Source organism: Corvus kubaryi, unplaced genomic scaffold (genome assembly GCF_017639235.1).
Source record: "Corvus kubaryi isolate FWS band 111438036 unplaced genomic scaffold, C.kubaryi_AGA036_p1.0 78, whole genome shotgun sequence".
NCBI lineage: Eukaryota > Metazoa > Chordata > Aves > Passeriformes > Corvidae > Corvus > Corvus kubaryi.
Window position 1 is genome coordinate 891,408 of NW_024582065.1, and position 16,258 is coordinate 907,665.

A 16,258-nucleotide genomic window follows, 5' to 3' on the forward strand; every position below is an offset into this window, starting at 1 on the left:
CAACAGGTTCCTCTTGGGAGAGGGAACGGATTCTCCTCTAGACCACAAGTGCTTCCATAAAAATCCATATTCTTCTATATTGCTCTAAGCACTCTTCTCTCTGTTGCTCTGCCTATTGCTTTTGCATTAGGAATATAAAGCAGATTATTTAATGACTGAATCCCATGTGCTCCCTAACTACCTTATTCATTATCATTTCCTGCCCCAAAAAGTAAACAAATATCCTTTTGTGCTCAATATTACAGGAGATTATCTATGAATTTCTTTAGTTATATCTCTGCTAGGGGGGGGGAAAAGCCAGCTGGAAGTACTTTGGCTTCATGCAAGGGCTTACACCAGGGTGAGGGTGATGGCCTGGAGGGTTTGGAACATCCCATAGAGTTTGGAAGTGAGAATAATTTAGGGTCCATTTGGTGGGAGCTAGAGAGTAAATTAAAGGGAAGCTGACTCAATATTTCCTCTGTTCCTATAATCCTTCCCCAACCATCTGCTCTCAGACACTGGGAACCAGGACACCAAAACAGAGACAGAAAGTGGGATCTTTTGTGGAGCCACAGAATGGCCATTCTTTACACCAGAACACAGCTCTGCCCCGGCTAACTGCTCAAAACCCCTGAAACATTTATTGCACAGACACAGAGAACAAGCAACAGCACCCAGCACGCTGCACCCACAGCTCCCCTTGGTAGTTTGTTCTAACAGCCAATCTGCTCTGCTGCTCAAAATTTCCACCTCCTACTCTTAAAAATATTTTTGCGTCTTCATTTTGTCATGTCAGTGTTTGGATCCGGCTTCCAGGTATTGTTTCTTGCTACGCACTTTGCTAAAACCAAGGGCTCTGCTACCTGCTTTTTTAATTTTCTGCTTTTTAAGCCCATGGAGAACTGGCTCCGTGAAGATAAAAATCAACAAGTGAGACTTTTTTTTGGCAGAGAGTTTCCCAAAATATGGTTCACGTCCCCAAATGTTTAAGAACAAACACTAATGAGTATTTCCTTCGACTCCTCAAATTGCTTCACTCCATTCACATGTTCTGTGTCTTCTCCAACTTTTCAACATCTCTTAAGGAACTGAGGGAACTGAAAATGGGGACAATGTATTAATGCATGAGCAACAGCAGAGCTGTTCTCACACAGCCATGGTTTGCATGCCCCCACTCCACAGACCCAGTGTCACTGCTCACCCTGCAGCATTTGTCCCTTTCCCACCCCAAAGTCTGGTTTGGCATTTCTGCTCCCCTCTGGTCTCCCCATCCCAAAAGCAGATGCAGCCCCATCCCTCCAGATGCACAATCCCAAAACTCACCTGATGGGGACCACTCCATAACCCAAATCCCTGTGGGCAGCTCCCCACCACCACTGCCAACGCCTGTGGTCATGCCAGACGCTGTCTGCAGCCTGGTTCACAGCAGCTTGTGCTGCCACAGGGCCTTCTGGGGCATGGCACCAAATCAGACGTTTTGCCAGCTCAGGACACGACATTCCCTCCATCCCTTCTGCTGGAGAACAACTCCAGTCTGACATTCCCATCCACCCCTCCCACACTGGTCAGGCTAAGACAGTGCCACAGCAGCACCCACCAAACCCTCTGGAATATTCCCACTTTATCCAAATCTTACAGGAGGAAGGAAAGACAGACAGAAGCCCAAGGTGAAGACCCAGCAGGAGTGCCCAGGGAACACCACCCCAAGGACCAGCTGGAAACCCCTGCCCTGCTCAGCCTCTGGCTAAGGCTGGCCCTGGCAGCTCCTGTGCACATGGGCTCAGTGTGGATCATTCCTCCTCCTTACAAATAGGGAACAGCAATATTTATTAAACATGTCTAGTTTTTCTGCTTTATTATGCATTTTACCTCTCCTCAGCCGTGATAAGTCTACACAAACCATTATTAGAATTTCTTTTGTTCCTAATACAAATACTTTCTTACTGTTCCTTGCACTGACAGTCACAGATTTTTTTTTCCCCATGTGTTTTTAACTTCCTTTATCCATTTTCTGCACTTGATAACTTCTAACTCAAGGATAACTGTCATCTCTTCCTCTTAATATTCCTTTTTTCCTTTTATTCTGTTTTAATTCTCACCAGCATGGCACTGCCCTGCTCACAGGAGCTCAGCCTGCTTGGGAGGGAGGGGAGGCAGGACAGGGGGCTCAGGGTCCTGCCCTGCACCAGCTGCACCCTACATGGAGACCAATTTTAAGCCCAGACTATGGTTCTCACTTCATGGCAGAGACCACACTTTGCTAAAAAGTGCCTGCAAATGACACAGAGGACAAGAGAGCCTGAGAAAGTGGAACTCAGGACATTTTTGTGAAATCCCACCAGGCCCCACCCGTAACCAGGCTGCAAGGTGGGAGCTGAGGAGGGCTTGAGCCAAAGGGAGCCCCTCTGAGAAAGCCAGACACCATCAAACCCAAAGTGAAAACAGATGCCAGCATATAAAAACCTATTTAAACTAAAGCCTGAGAAAATCAAAGTTACAGGAACATCCAGTGTAAGTGAAGCATTTTCCATTGATGAGGTCATAAATGTACTGTATCCCTGAAAAGCTGCATAAAATTTCAGGTAGGAAACAAAAGACTCAGAGCACTGCAATCCATATCCAAATTACATAGGAAGGATGGAGCTGTGCTGACAGAGAAGCAAAGTGCAGCCCAACAAATGAAACAAGATTATCATGCCAGGAGGTAGCAGAGAACCCCGATGGGCTGGAAGCCCATCCCAGAGAGGCAGAGCACAGAGAGATGCTCACAATGCCAGTGAACACCAGAGAGGCTGCAGGTCTCTGCCAAGGCAGGAACACAATTTCAGGCACAGGAGAATTCAGATAATCCCACAGAGACTTGCAAATGTGAAAGCCAGCTCGATGCAGAAATGACACTCAAGGTCCCACACAGGACTTCTGTCCCCACACTGCGTCCCCAGACACGGCACATCAGGGAATCCCAGACTGCCTTGTATCGGGAGGGACCTTAAATCCCACCCAGTGCCACCCCTGCCATGGGCAGGGACACCTCCCACTGTCCCAGGCTGCTCCAAGCCCCAATGTCCAGCCTGGCCTTGGGCACTGCCAGGGATCCAGGGGCAGCCCCAGCTGCTCTGGGCACCCTGTGCCAGGGCCTGCCCGCCCTCCCAGGGAACAATTCCTTCCCAATATCCCATCCATCCCTGCCCTCTGGCACTGGGAAGCCATTCCCTGGGTCCTGTCCCTCCAGCCCTTGTAAGCAGTCTCTCTCCATGTTTCTTGCAGGCTCCCTGGAAGGCCACAATGAGGTCACCCCAAAGCCTTCTCCTTTCCAGGCTAAACAATCCCAATTCTCTCAGCTTCTCCTCACAGGAGGAACCATTCTATGATTCTATAAATTTGTGAAGAGTGTTAATGGAGCAGCTAAAAGGCCTTGCAGGTGAGGTAGAAAACTTGGAGATGATTATCACCTACCAAAGGGGGTTTGTTAAACAAATAATCACAGATTAACAGCAGAGTGAAGGAGGCCATTAGGAATAAAAAGACATCCTCAGAAACAAATCCAAATTAGGAGAATATAAACTCAAGGAAGCTACTCTTTAAGCCATAAAAAAGCCAATCCAGAAAAAGATTTTGAGAAACAGGTCACTGAAGGAAAAAAAAAATAATAATCAAACCAGGCATACAGTACAATACAAGCACCAGGAATCTTCCAGATTCTGTCATAAATCAAGCGCTGAAGAAAGATAAAACCACAGGACAAAAATTCAACTTCTTTGCACCAGTGCTCATTTGTGATAGGGCTCAGCAATTCCTTTCCTGGACTCTTCCTTCATGAGGAATGAGCTGAGCATCCGCCTCAAACTGTGGGGTCACCAGGAAAAGCTGCAGACCTGCCTAGCAAAATTGACAGCAAAACCTGAAAATCTCCAGGGCCAAAGAGCATCCACCCAAAAGTCTGAAAGGCATCAAGCTATTCAAACCACCCAGCACCCCCAAAATCACTGCTATCCACCTGTGAGCCAGCCAGCGCTGAATGGGACCCCACTGTTTCAAAAGAGCTCCAAGGAACTGCAGAACTTCATTTTGGTGGCAGAAAAATTACAAAATTACTATAAACAGTAATTGAAAAAAAAAAAAAAAAAACAAAAAAAACAGCCCAGAACAATTAAAAGTCAGTGTTCCCACGGATTAAAAAGGAACACCAGGAGTCCCTCAGGTCTCGGCAGCCATCAGTCACCGGGCTCTGAGCACTGCTGGCAAGAGCCAGCTGCAGGTAGAACAGGGCGTGGTGCACCTGGACTTCCCAAAGCTTCCCGAAGAGTTTGCTCTGCCAAGGCTCTTGTGGCAAGAGCACTCACAGCACTTTCATATGCACAGGATGAAGTGAGAAGTCACCTCATTGATTAACCACTGATTAAGAGACGGAAAATAAAGGGCAGGAATAGTTCGTTATCACAGTGGGGTCCCGCAGCCATCTGCTCCGAGCGCCGGGCGGGGTCCGGGGACGGGAGCACAGCGCAGGGAAAGCAGCCCCGTGCACCACACCGAGGTGCCTAAACGGGCCATTAGCATTCACCGAGGCAAGCCAGGAGGCACAGGAACACCTCCCCAGCAGCTGAGTGCCTCTGCTGCAACCAGAGACTCATTACGGGTGCGGGGACAGAAATGTGCCCGTGCATAAAAGCCGCACCCACAGCCCCCGGTGATCCCCCTGGAGAGAGACTGCAGAACTAAACTAGGAAGCAGAGAAGGGCAAGAAGGGTGATCCAGCCAGGCAAACTCCTATGGCATGGACAGGGTGTCCAGAACAGCCCCAAAGAGCAGCACCTCAGCAGAAGGGACACACAGGATTTGCTTCCCTAAGCACAAAGCTAAACCCTAAAAATAAACCCCACAAGCAAGCAAAAGCAAATATTTTTCAGTCCCCTATTCGCCTAAATAAATTGCAGACAGTGCAATTATCCAAATGATTGCCCTGGCGGTGGGTAATGCCAGCCTACGGAAAATCCACATCCCAAGGGGCTGCAGCACATCCTGGGACAGGATCCGAGGAGCCTCCGAAGGGTGGGCACAGCACTGGGGTGAGAAAGAAACACCTGAACCAGTGGAAGATAGAGCTATTACAGTAAATCATGTGTCCCATAGCTGGAGCTACACAGGAGCCAGGTATGGGACAGCTGGCAAGGCTGCAGGCTCACAAGGAGACCCCGAAACCAGGCTGCACCATCATTTTCTTCTTCTGATCTATGGAGTTGGTCACCCCACAACACGTGGTGATGGAGAACTGGGAATCAGAGCTGCTGATGGTCTCTGAAAAGGCAGCCCCTGTAATGGAAAGGGCACAGAAACACCCAGGGAGGGCAGGAGACACCAAGGACCTCAACCTGGGAGAGCAGAGAGCTCCTGCAAAGGGACTGAGCTGAGAGCAAAACTGAAATGCAGAGACAGGGAAACACAGCAGCGCAGCAAAGTCACAGGAAAATACAGGAGGACAGACTGGTAGGGGTGTCTGAGGGGTTCTGATCCAACATCTCACCTTGCCCATGCAGAATTATTAATAGTTCTTGCACAGAAATTAGGAATGGAGCCCACGTGCTTGCCGAGCCCTCAGCTCTTCCATCCAGCACTGGGTCACCTTTGACGCCCCTAAATAATCTCCAGGAAGAAACAACAGTCCCAAATTCTTCGAGTTTACAGCCTGAAGCTTGGAAAAACGTAACAAAAATAATTGGACAAAAAGTTGAAAACTTATGATGTCCCAAAAAAAAAAAAAAGTTTCTGCAGTTTGCTTCTGAAAAATTTCCTACTGCTTTTCTGGGTTTGTGGGATCATTAAAATAGCTGAGCTGGGAACATCATGACTTGGTTGGTTTGGCTAATAAAGAGTACCTTCTGGGCTGGAACAGTGGGGATGTTTATGGGGGAAAAAAGGCTTTTTGTGAAGAAAATGGAGTCAACTATTGATATGCAAAATAACCAATGATTATTTATATAACGAGCTATTCTAACGTGATCAAACTTTAAATATTAAAAAAACCCCAACCCAACACTTTGGCAGAAAAGGAACTAAAAGTAGTATTCCTGGTGCCAGAACACTGCTAAATGAGAGGTTGTATTAATGGATTTGTGCTTCTTGTGTGAGGGCCCTCCTGCCATAGAGACAGCTCAGGTAGAGCTGAGGTGTTTTGGAAACAACATTGGCCAAACACTTGAAAATTACATCAATCCAGAGGAGACAGATAATATTTTTTGCTATTTTTGGGTGGGAGGAAGGAAGAGCCTCGAAAAATGTAAATATTCAAATGCAATTTCTCCTCTAGAATGCTATTTTGCTCCTGATATTCTCCTAACAAAACGAACTCGTCCTGTCCTGCAGAGGTGAAGGGACAGACTGGAGCCCAGGAATTAGGGAATGTTTCACTGACTTCAGTCAAAGCTACTTGTAGGGAAATTTAACCACAAGCCTAAATCCCCACAGGACTCGTCCCTAAGTGAATTCCAAAGCAGAACAAAAATTAAAGATTGAAGATTAAAAATAAAAAAAAAAAAAATTAAAAAAAACCCCAACCACATCTCCTATGAGGAAAAGTCAAGACAGAAATGGAAAATTCCTTGCTGGCAAGGATGCTAATTGCATACCTTGTGCTAGGAGCTGAATATCATAAATTTCTACATATATATTTAATTAGGTTAATTTGCAAACCGTAGACATATGTCTGCTTAAAGCAGACAGGAACATTTCATTTTATACATTTTAAATCTCACATAATGAACTCCAATCACAAGCAGTGTTTATGCTGCAGGAGGATGGCCAAGGAGCTCCCTGTCAAAGGAGGGAAGCACAAACATTTCCCACTCACACAAACAAACAGCCACCACGTGGGACTTATCTCCTCCACCTTATCAGGAACCGAAAGCAAACGCAGCATTCTCAGCAAATCCACTTTTTGGCAACTAAACCAAATCAGATTACATAGCAAAAAAAAACCCTAAAAATTTAAATACGTGCAAGATTTCAGAAAAAGGACCTTGATTTTGAGGTTTTTTTCTCATTTAGGAAGGGCACCACTGTTCCCACTGAGGATCATGGAGCATATCCTGAGATGGAAGGAATCCACAGGGACCATCCAGTCCAACCCCTGACCTGCACAGACCCCCCAACAGCCCCAGCCTGGGCATCCCTGGCAGCGCTGTCCAAACGCTCCTGGAGCTCTGGCAGCCTCGGGGCCGTGCCCATTCCCTGGGGAGCCTGGGCAGTGCCCAGCACCCTCTGGGGGAAGAACCTTTCCCTGCTCTCCAATAAATGCTCCACGGACTCTGCCTTCATCCCTCTGGCATCTGCCAGCACTCCCGGGAGCAGGCACCAGGAGCACGTGGGATACAGTGTGGATCTGGCTCGGGATGTATCTCCACCTGAATGCCCTCTCTGGATACATTTACGGTTTTTATTCCTCGCCCAGTGGCACAGCGGGTCCCCTGCCAGGCTGTCTCTCTGCAATGTCCCAACAAACCCCATGGAGCAGAATTGCCAATTCCAGCCGCTGTTATCACCGAGCAGCCAAATTTAAAGGCCTCTAAAATAAAGACACATAAGATGGTAAAAATATCCCTCCCGTGGAGTTAATATGCAGTAACCCCAGAGGTATTAACCATAAACAGATGGATGCCCTGAAGCCAAGTCAAAACACACCCCAGGGCAACCTTCCTGGTGGTCAATTATTAATTCCTTCCCTGGTGAAGTCCATCCCCAGCCCTGCCAGCCCCACCAGTAACCCCAGGGCCACTGACTGCCGGGTCCCAGCCTGTCCCCTGGTGTCACTCCCATTGCCCCTCGACATCTTCAACAGCATCTCCTGACTGCAAAGAGAAATCCTGCTAATTCCCAAGGGGATTTTCAGATCCCTTCTGCCACCAGCCTGATCCAAATCCAGCCATCCCTCCCTACAGAGGCTTCCAAAATGCATACACAAATTCAAAAAGGTATTTTATTCCCAGCCAATAATTAGCCTGCATTCTTACAACTCTCTCTTCCCACCCTCAAAATCACAAATATCTCACAAACGCCAGTGAAAGCTCAGGATTTGCAGCCCACAGACTAAGGCACATCAGACCTCAAGTGACAGATTTACACCCAGAAAAGCAAGAGCTATTCTTGGGTTTGGAGCCAGAGCCCTGCTGGGGCTGCCTGCACACTGTTCTCTGGGATGCTCCCAGCTCAGCCTCCAAACTACATCCACCAGCCTGCAGACTTAACATCAGAAATTGTACACACCTGCTCAAATCGGGTTTCATTCATCCGCCCTCTCCTCGTGCAGCCAAGTAAATAGAATAGTAGTAAAACCAAAAAACTCTCACCAAAATACAGACAGCTCGGTTTCAGGCGTGCACCCCAAAGGCTCTGCAGCACCCCGAGCCCTGCCAAGGCCCCTGAGCACGCTCTGCTCCCAGCGGGGCCAACCCACGTCGCTCCAGGTTTTCCTCCAGGTTCCCCTCCCAGCTCTCCCACACCAGCAGAGCTGCTGGCTTTGGTTGCAGTTTTGAAAACTGAGGTTTAATACTTCTAAAAATAGGTCTAAAGCAATTAAATACTTGCACTAAAATTGTTCTCAACATACTGGAAGCAGTAAATGATGGCCCTTCAATGCAAGCACACCCAACTTCTGAAAAGTGACTTCTGCTGCTATTTTCAGGCAGGAAAGGATACCTACACCCACGCAGAGTAAAAAATTAACTTCCATAAAATTACTGCTGCCTGTGTGTATCTAGTAAAATGAAATCACAACAAATATTAAGTCCTGGAGAGCCTGGAGACACAGTGGTGCCATCGGGATGTGACCACATTTGGCCCATCCAGCCTGGCTCAACTCACTGCCAGTGGAAAGGTCTGACAAACAGGGCCAGTCTCACTTCTATCAGCTGCTGAGATACCAAACGTTGTGTGATAACATCCCTGATTTCTAAACCTGGGCAGATAACACCACGGAGCTCCTGTGTTCCTGGCCCAAGCACAGCATGGACCCAACAGCCCGCCCAGCATCCCCGCCCTCACTCTGCGCCCACGAGTGTCTCAGGCACGTCCATATGCACAAACACGTAGGCACAGGGACTGATCCCTCAAATACAGGTGGCAACTCCTCGACAGCTCGTCTCTGCTCCGTTCTGACATCCATGTTTCCCTTTGTCAGCCCCTTATCAGCGCAGGCAAATTCTCCAGTCTCCACTTCTCCCCTTCCAGCCTTATTTTCCACATTAAACGGGCCAAATATAGATGCGAAACAAGCAGGAGTGCTGGAAGTCACAAGCAAGGAAAGCCTTGCCTATATAATTAAATCTCTGCAGGTACAGTACAGCACTGAACCTTTCTCAGCACACACTAGAGTGGCTTGGTAGTACAGGTGAGGGAAATAAAGGGAGAGGAGAGATTCCCAAGGAAAGCTGTTCCAGCAGAGGAATTGGTGCGGTGACACTGGTCCTACCACCAAAAAGCACAAGGCATGGCCACCCTCAGCCCTCCCCATGAGGACAGGGCCATGCCAGACTGACCCAGAGCTCTGCAATTTCACCCCAAAAGAAATGGCCTCCAGCTTCTCCAGAGGCAGCACAACTCCATCAACCACGAGTCCCATCACCTGGCAGGAGCCTGAAACTCTGCCCTGACCTCGGCCAAGAGTCCCTTGGGCACACCCACTGAGGCACAAGCAGGGGGTCCAGCTGCTTTGACCCCATCAAGGGGAGGCAGAAGGTGCCCTGTGGCCCTCCCCCGGCCCTGCCCCCCGGGCTGCCCCAGGCAGTGTCCCAGCTGGAGCAAGAGCTCCCGGCGTGCTGGCACAAGCCCCCGCAGCCCGGTCGGTGAACCAGAGCTAACTGCCATTTAGCTGCCAAAAAACTGGAAAACACACACCACAAGAACTCTTCTCCATGGGTACAGAGGAGGGTTAATGAAGGGGATGGATTCTAATCCACCTGTGTCACTGCCACACTGCCCGTGCCCTCCGTGCTGGGTCCTTCCCCAAATGCACCGCTCGGAATACGAAGCTTCTCTGCAGTTGCACTTTCAATGAGCACCGGGGAGAGTTTTCTTTATTTAATCTCTTTTTTCTGCCACTGCTTGCTTTGGGAGACTCCAACAAGTGAAACCCAAGTAACTCAGAGAGCCACCATGCAGCGTCAGCACAGCAATTTCAGTGTGGGAAGAGCCTTCACTGCTGAGCCCAGCCCAAAGGATGACCAACACTGACACTGAGCATCATACCCCACCACCAGCAATGAAAGCCCTCAGCAGGACACGGCAGAAAAGGTCCAGGGATGAGTGGATCCAGTGGACTCAAGGTCTGAATATTAAACGTCAACCAAGGGACCACTCTGACTGTGACTACAAACACCAAGCAGCGGCTGCATGGCAGCTTTGGTGTCTCCAGCACGCTCATGCCATGGGAAGAGATCTCCTCTGCAGAAAGGGCATCTCTTCAGCCTTTCCCCTCTTGCAGAGGAGACACAGGTGAGCAGCAATGCCTCCCACATCCCACGGGTCACCTGAACACGCAGCAGCCACGGTCACACCCCAGCTTCCCCATGGCCACGCAGCGACAGCAGGCACCAAACCCTGCTCCATCCAGAGCCCCCCGTGCAGCTGCAGCCACGGGCTTTGGGGACAAACAGCTGGTGCTGAAGCCACCATCGACTCAACCTGCTGCTTATCACTTCTGATTATTAAGTTTTGCATCCTCCTGGTTACGCTCCCAAGCGAAAAGCTCTCCCTATACATGTGTTGCATATTATATGTTATATATTATGTATTACACAGATTAATGTTTCTCCACTTCCTTTCTGTTACAACTTTACCCCACTCCCACTGTCACCAGAGCTAACCAAGGTCATCAGGAGCTACTCCTACACAGGGCCCCTTCCCCACACATCATGTGCCACTGCCTTCCCCGGTCCCTTTTCCCACTCCTGGTGCCATGGTTTAAAAATTCAGCTCTCACGTGACGAGGCAGAGCCACTGTGACAAGTTGCACCAGAGCCCCGTGCCCCTGATGAAAGACACATTGCAAATGGTTATTTTTCATATACTATCCATGGTAAACAGCAGCATTCATTTCTATTCCCTTGCTCCAGACAAATCAATGATTGTTAATGCAAAGTCAACACGTCCAGATGTAGTTTGCATACTAGTTAACCACTAAATTGGCATCACACAGTACAAAATAATCAAGAGACATTCAAGGAACCAAACAAAAGCAAAAAGGAGGCAGATGACTAGCAATTAATCCATAAAAGACCTTTAAAAATTAGAAACTTCTTCCCCAGAAAACACGGTGTGGCCAAAAATGTGGAATGTGAAAATCCAAATATGCACAATGCTGGATGCACAGAAATGTAGAAATAAATATCTCCTGGGGCCACTTCCCCATGTCCCTTACCAAATACACCCACAGCCTCCAGCACCACTGGCAGCTCCTGCCCAGGCGCCTCTTCCCCTCACCCCACTTGGTACATTTTGTACAAGTAGTGCCTGATCTGGCAAACCTCTGACAAAATTCACATTTTGGGGTGGCTCCCCACGACTGCAGCACCACCCTTGTCTGTTTTACAGCTCCCAGCTCACCAATAATCCCCTGCACAGACCCAAGCATGAACTGGAGCAACCACAGCGCCCAGTGTAGCACCCCCAGGTTATGGGGGATGAGCAAGCCCATGGGATGTGCCACACTATTCCTGCACACCCTTATCCCACAGCAGCCCCTGGGCTGGCTGGCACACTCCCCTGGGCCATTCCCCAAATCTGAGCCATGCCCAAGATGCTCAAGCTGAGGATGCCCAACCAGAGGCCAGCGGTGGCTCCATGGGCAGTGCCAGGGACCCGACAGTGGCACCCGCCCAGAGCCAGTGTGGCCCCACGGGGACCTGTGCCATGGGCAGCACAGGAGCAGCATCCAGGACCTCGTACCGAGTCCTGCCATGCCATGGTGGGAAGGTCAAAATCCTTTAACAGGCACAGCATCCAAAGAATTATTGACCCACAGAACATCCTGAGCTGGAAGGGCCTCACCAGGACCATCCAGTGCAGCCCCTGGCCCTGCACAGACCCCCCAACAGCCCCACCCTGGGCATCCCTGGCAGCGCTGTCCAAACGCTCCTGGAGCTCTGGCAGCCTCGGGGCCGTGCCCATTCCCTGGGGAGCCTGGGCAGTGCCCAGCACCCTCTGGGGGAAGAACCTTTCCCTGCTCTCAGCCTGAGCCTCCCTGGCACCGTGGGCACAAATCCTGACTCTGTATCAGCATGACCCTTGGAGCAGTTTTCAACCCTCTCCACCCTACCCCTCCCCCCCCAAAAAAATTAAATTAATCTAATTTTTAGAACACTAATTCCGCTCTAATTTCACTCCTGCACTTGCATAATTGCAAACTTGACTGTGCATCACCGGGGCCACGTGACTGCACCCGTGAACTGAACTATTCCCAGCGTTGCATTATGGCAGTGATATATATTTAAATTATCCTGGAGTCGTGCAATAACCTCCCAAGGTTTTATATGGCATTTGTATAAATATTATCTACTCCTTTAATAATATTATGTCTGTTTTCATTCTGGGATGAAAATATGTCACTGAAAATGAGGTCCTGGAAATTTTTCTTTTTTAAAAAATACATTTCAGTTATGTCACAAGAAATCTGTTGGTATCACTCAGCTGAGCTCCCTCCCTCCCCTTCCCCTTCCAGGCTGCCAACAGGAATTTTGAAAAGGATAAAATATTGATCAACTTTCCAGAAGAGAGAAAAAAAAAAAAAAAAAAGGGAAAGAAAAGAAAAAAATCCCCCTGAAGGCAGACTGCGATGAAAAACTATGAAATCTTTTCCAGGCAGGAGAGCAGGTTTGTGCTGGAAGGACAGGCAGAAAGGTGAGATTCAGACCCATCGCAACCCCCAGCAGCGGGAGCGTGCTGGAAAGCTGCTGATCACAGGGAGTTAAGGATGGGAAAGGTTGCAGCTCCCACACCTCCGGCACCACAGCATCCCCCAGCGCAGGGAGGACACGGCATCGCCCCCAGCGCCGCAGAGGACACGCACAGCTCCTCCAGCAGCAGCTCCGAACCCCCCCAGCAGCCAGAACTGCTCCAAAGCAGGGCCTCCCCCGCCGCACTTCAGCAGAAACTTCAAAGGTGTCATTGCCAAATGTTGGCACTGTGGCCCCCAGAACCGAGGCTTGGCCATTATTCCTAATTAAAATGCAGCACCATCGGTGTGTGCCCCCCAAATCCCAAATCCACATCTCCGGGTGTGTGGTAGGGCAAAGGAAAAGCAGCACCAAAAGATTTGATTCACACGAGAAAAAAAAAATGGATGAAACCTTAAAATAAAATTAAAATTACAGCTAAACAGTTTCTTTGGGTATAATCATAAGGCAGTGAAAGTTCTGGGGTGCAGCTCGAGGAAGGGAATTCTTGGAGGGTAAGAATATGGAAAAGCCACCACACTACAGCTTCCTGGATGAAACCATGAATAAAATATTCTCCAGGATTGTTTAATCCAATTTCGAGCATTGTGTGTAATTTTTCCCCAGATGTGCCACCCAGCTCTAACTGCACCATTGCCGGGCTGGCACCAGCCTCTCGCTCCATTATTTGCTAAAAAAGGGATTCAGGAAGAGGGTGGGTCCCTTTCGGGGGGGCCGGGGGCAAATAAATGCAAAAATAAAAATATGGAGTTGACATTTCGGAGTATTTGTTCCTCCACCCAAGAGTTATCCTGCTTTGCAAATTTTTTCCATTTCCCCCCCTCCCCCCACCTTTGAAAAACTCAAAACATGAAACAAATAAAGGGAAGAAAAGTGAAAACAGCTCCCCAAACCCTGAATTCACCAGCCACTCCTTTCTGATTTTCAGCAAATATCAAGTTACAGGGAACGGAAAATCAAAGCCAAAAAAAAAAAAAGAAAAAAAAAAAAAACCACCAAAAACAAAAACCACAAAAAAAATCCAAAAAAAACTTTTCAGGGGTTTGAGATTCCAAATTAAAAATTCATTCCGGCTTGAAATTTAATTTTATTTTGTGCAGCGCCCGGATTTCAGCATTTGCTGGTGGGTGCCCGGCAGCTCCAGAAACTCACTTTGGAGTTTCAAATTTAAAAATGCTTTTTTCCAAAAAGGAAAAAAAAAGAAAACCAAAAAAAGCCCAAAAAACCAACAAGAACCAAACTGCTGCAGCTGTGGAGCCAGCCATCTTGCTATTTTGTCCCCATTTTAGAGAGGATACTGTGTCAAGGTTGGTAAAACTCAATGTTGACCTAATCTTTCCCTTCCTCTCCCTCCCCCACTTTTGGGTGGAAAGGCCATGTAGCTCTCCTAGATTGCTTTTTTCTTGAAACAATGCATGTTTCAGTGCTCTTTTGTTATTTATTTTTAAAAAGATCAATACCAAGACCCCAGTATTCAAGGGCAACCCTACAATAATAAACCAGTGTGTGCACAGTCCAGAACTCACAGGCACTCTGTAACAGCAAAATAATAGGGACAGAACAGCATTTAAAACAAACAAACAGAAAAAAAAAACAATTAGAAAAAAAAAACCCACCAAAAATAATTACGAAAAAAAAATATTTTCAATTCAAACTCCAGCAAGGCTTTAACAGTCAAGGAGAAAAAGGATTTTGAATTTGTGAAAAATATCATGGCTGAGCCCTTTAAAGACACTTCAGTTTGAAAAAAAATGAAAATCACTAAATCTGCAATTATTTTTTCACAATATTGTTAATTATGCATATTCATAATATCATGGCGGACCTTATAATAAACCTGTGTAAATATTAGATTTATGTGAGCCACAGAACCTGGAGTTATTACAGTGTGTTTAAAAAAAGAAGGGGAAGAAAACCTAAAAACCATAGTATGGAAATTTTTTTCTTTACAAAAGAAGTAGGAAATTAAAGGCTGGAAACTATGTTTTAATTATGCCAGGAGAAACCATCCAAAAAGCCAAGAAATTCTAAAATAAAACTGACATTTGGCTCTTAATTTTGCTTGTCCTCGTGTTTTCCTGGACTGTGTTTAGAACCTCATTGTTTAAGAGCAGTTTTGCATGAAATCCAAAATCACAAAAAAAAAAAAAAAAAAAAAAATTTGGGTGTGTCCACAGCAAAATTTCTGGGTTCTTAATTTTCCTGCAAAACTCCTCATTTCAAACAAAATAACTTTAAGCACTGCAGCAAAAAGGGAAAAAAAATAAACCCTGAGTTTTGGCAGAGCTTGCTGCACAAGTTCAAAATTACAATGAAGCCCAATTCCTAATTGCTCCGGAACAGCAATTCTCCCACTTTCCCAAACTAATCCCTCCCTGCAGCTCACCCGGGGGGGCCCACCAAAAACTTGAATCACTTTCCTTTCCCAGCACTTTGCTGCTCCCAGGCTCCGTTTTTCTCCAGAAATGGGGGTGGAGGGGAGAAAAACCTGAATTCATTCAAATTCCTGTTTAATTTTCATTTCCATAAGCTGAGCTTTGGCTCCAAAGGGACACACACGAAATTTGCGGGGCGCTGCGGGAGCTGCCGGAGGAACCCCAACTTGGGGGATCCGGTCCCAACTTTCTGGGAAAAAATTAGAAATAGCAGAATATTTCCTTCCTTTTTTTTTTTTTTTTTAATTTTAATTTATTTTTTTTTTTTTTTTTTTTTTTATTTACGAAATAGTCTCCTCTAGGTGGCGTCGTTTTAATGGAAAAAAAAATGGGGGGGAAAAAAAAAAACGTTCCGGAGGAAAAATTAAGAGAAGGAGGGAGAGGAAAAAAAAAAAAAAAAAAGAAGGAAAAGAAAAAGCAAAAGCCCCGGGAAGGGGCGCGGGGCGCGGCGGGGCCGGCGCGACCCGGGCCGGGGCCGGGGTGCGGGGCCGGCCCGGGCCGAGGGGCGGCTCGTCCCCGACATGGCTGCTGAGCTCCGCTTTGTTTTCCGCCCGGTCCGAGCGGCCGCAGGCTCCGGCAGCCGCGGGCTCCGGGGAGCCGCTGCCGGCGCTGCCCCCCGCGCACTGCGCCAAAGCGCCGCCGGGGCTCCGCGACGGGGCGGCTGCGGCTGCCGCCCTCCCTCCTTCCCTTCCCTTCCGTTCCCTTCCTCCCCGCTCCCTCCGCCTCCCCCCGGGGACACGCCGCCCGGCCGCCGCGTACCTGCGCTGCCGCCGCCGCCGCCGGAGCGGAGCCGTCCGGCTGGTTCATGGGGCTGGGGCGGGAGCAGGCGAGCCCCGCGCCGCCGCGGCCTGCGATCCGCCCGCCGCGCACAAAGCCGGCGCCGCCGCCGCTGCCTCCTTT

General features: G+C 48.3%; 1 protein-coding gene across 4 annotated transcripts in view; it reads right to left on the reverse strand.

Annotated features, from left to right (window-relative positions):
* The window catches only part of ZNF618 (zinc finger protein 618), a 132,387-nt gene extending 116,137 nt beyond the window's left edge, over positions 1 to 16,250 (reverse strand). For 3 of the 4 annotated variants that reach the window (XM_042052742.1, XM_042052741.1, XM_042052740.1), the window contains exon 1: positions 16,118 to 16,250. In XM_042052742.1, coding sequence (XP_041908676.1) covers positions 16,118 to 16,165 — 48 coding nt within the window. In that variant the 5' untranslated portion in view covers positions 16,166 to 16,250. The remainder of the gene's footprint in view (positions 1 to 16,117) is intronic. The other variant, XM_042052739.1, reaches the window with a different exon arrangement.
* Positions 16,251 to 16,258: the final 8 nt, after the last annotated feature.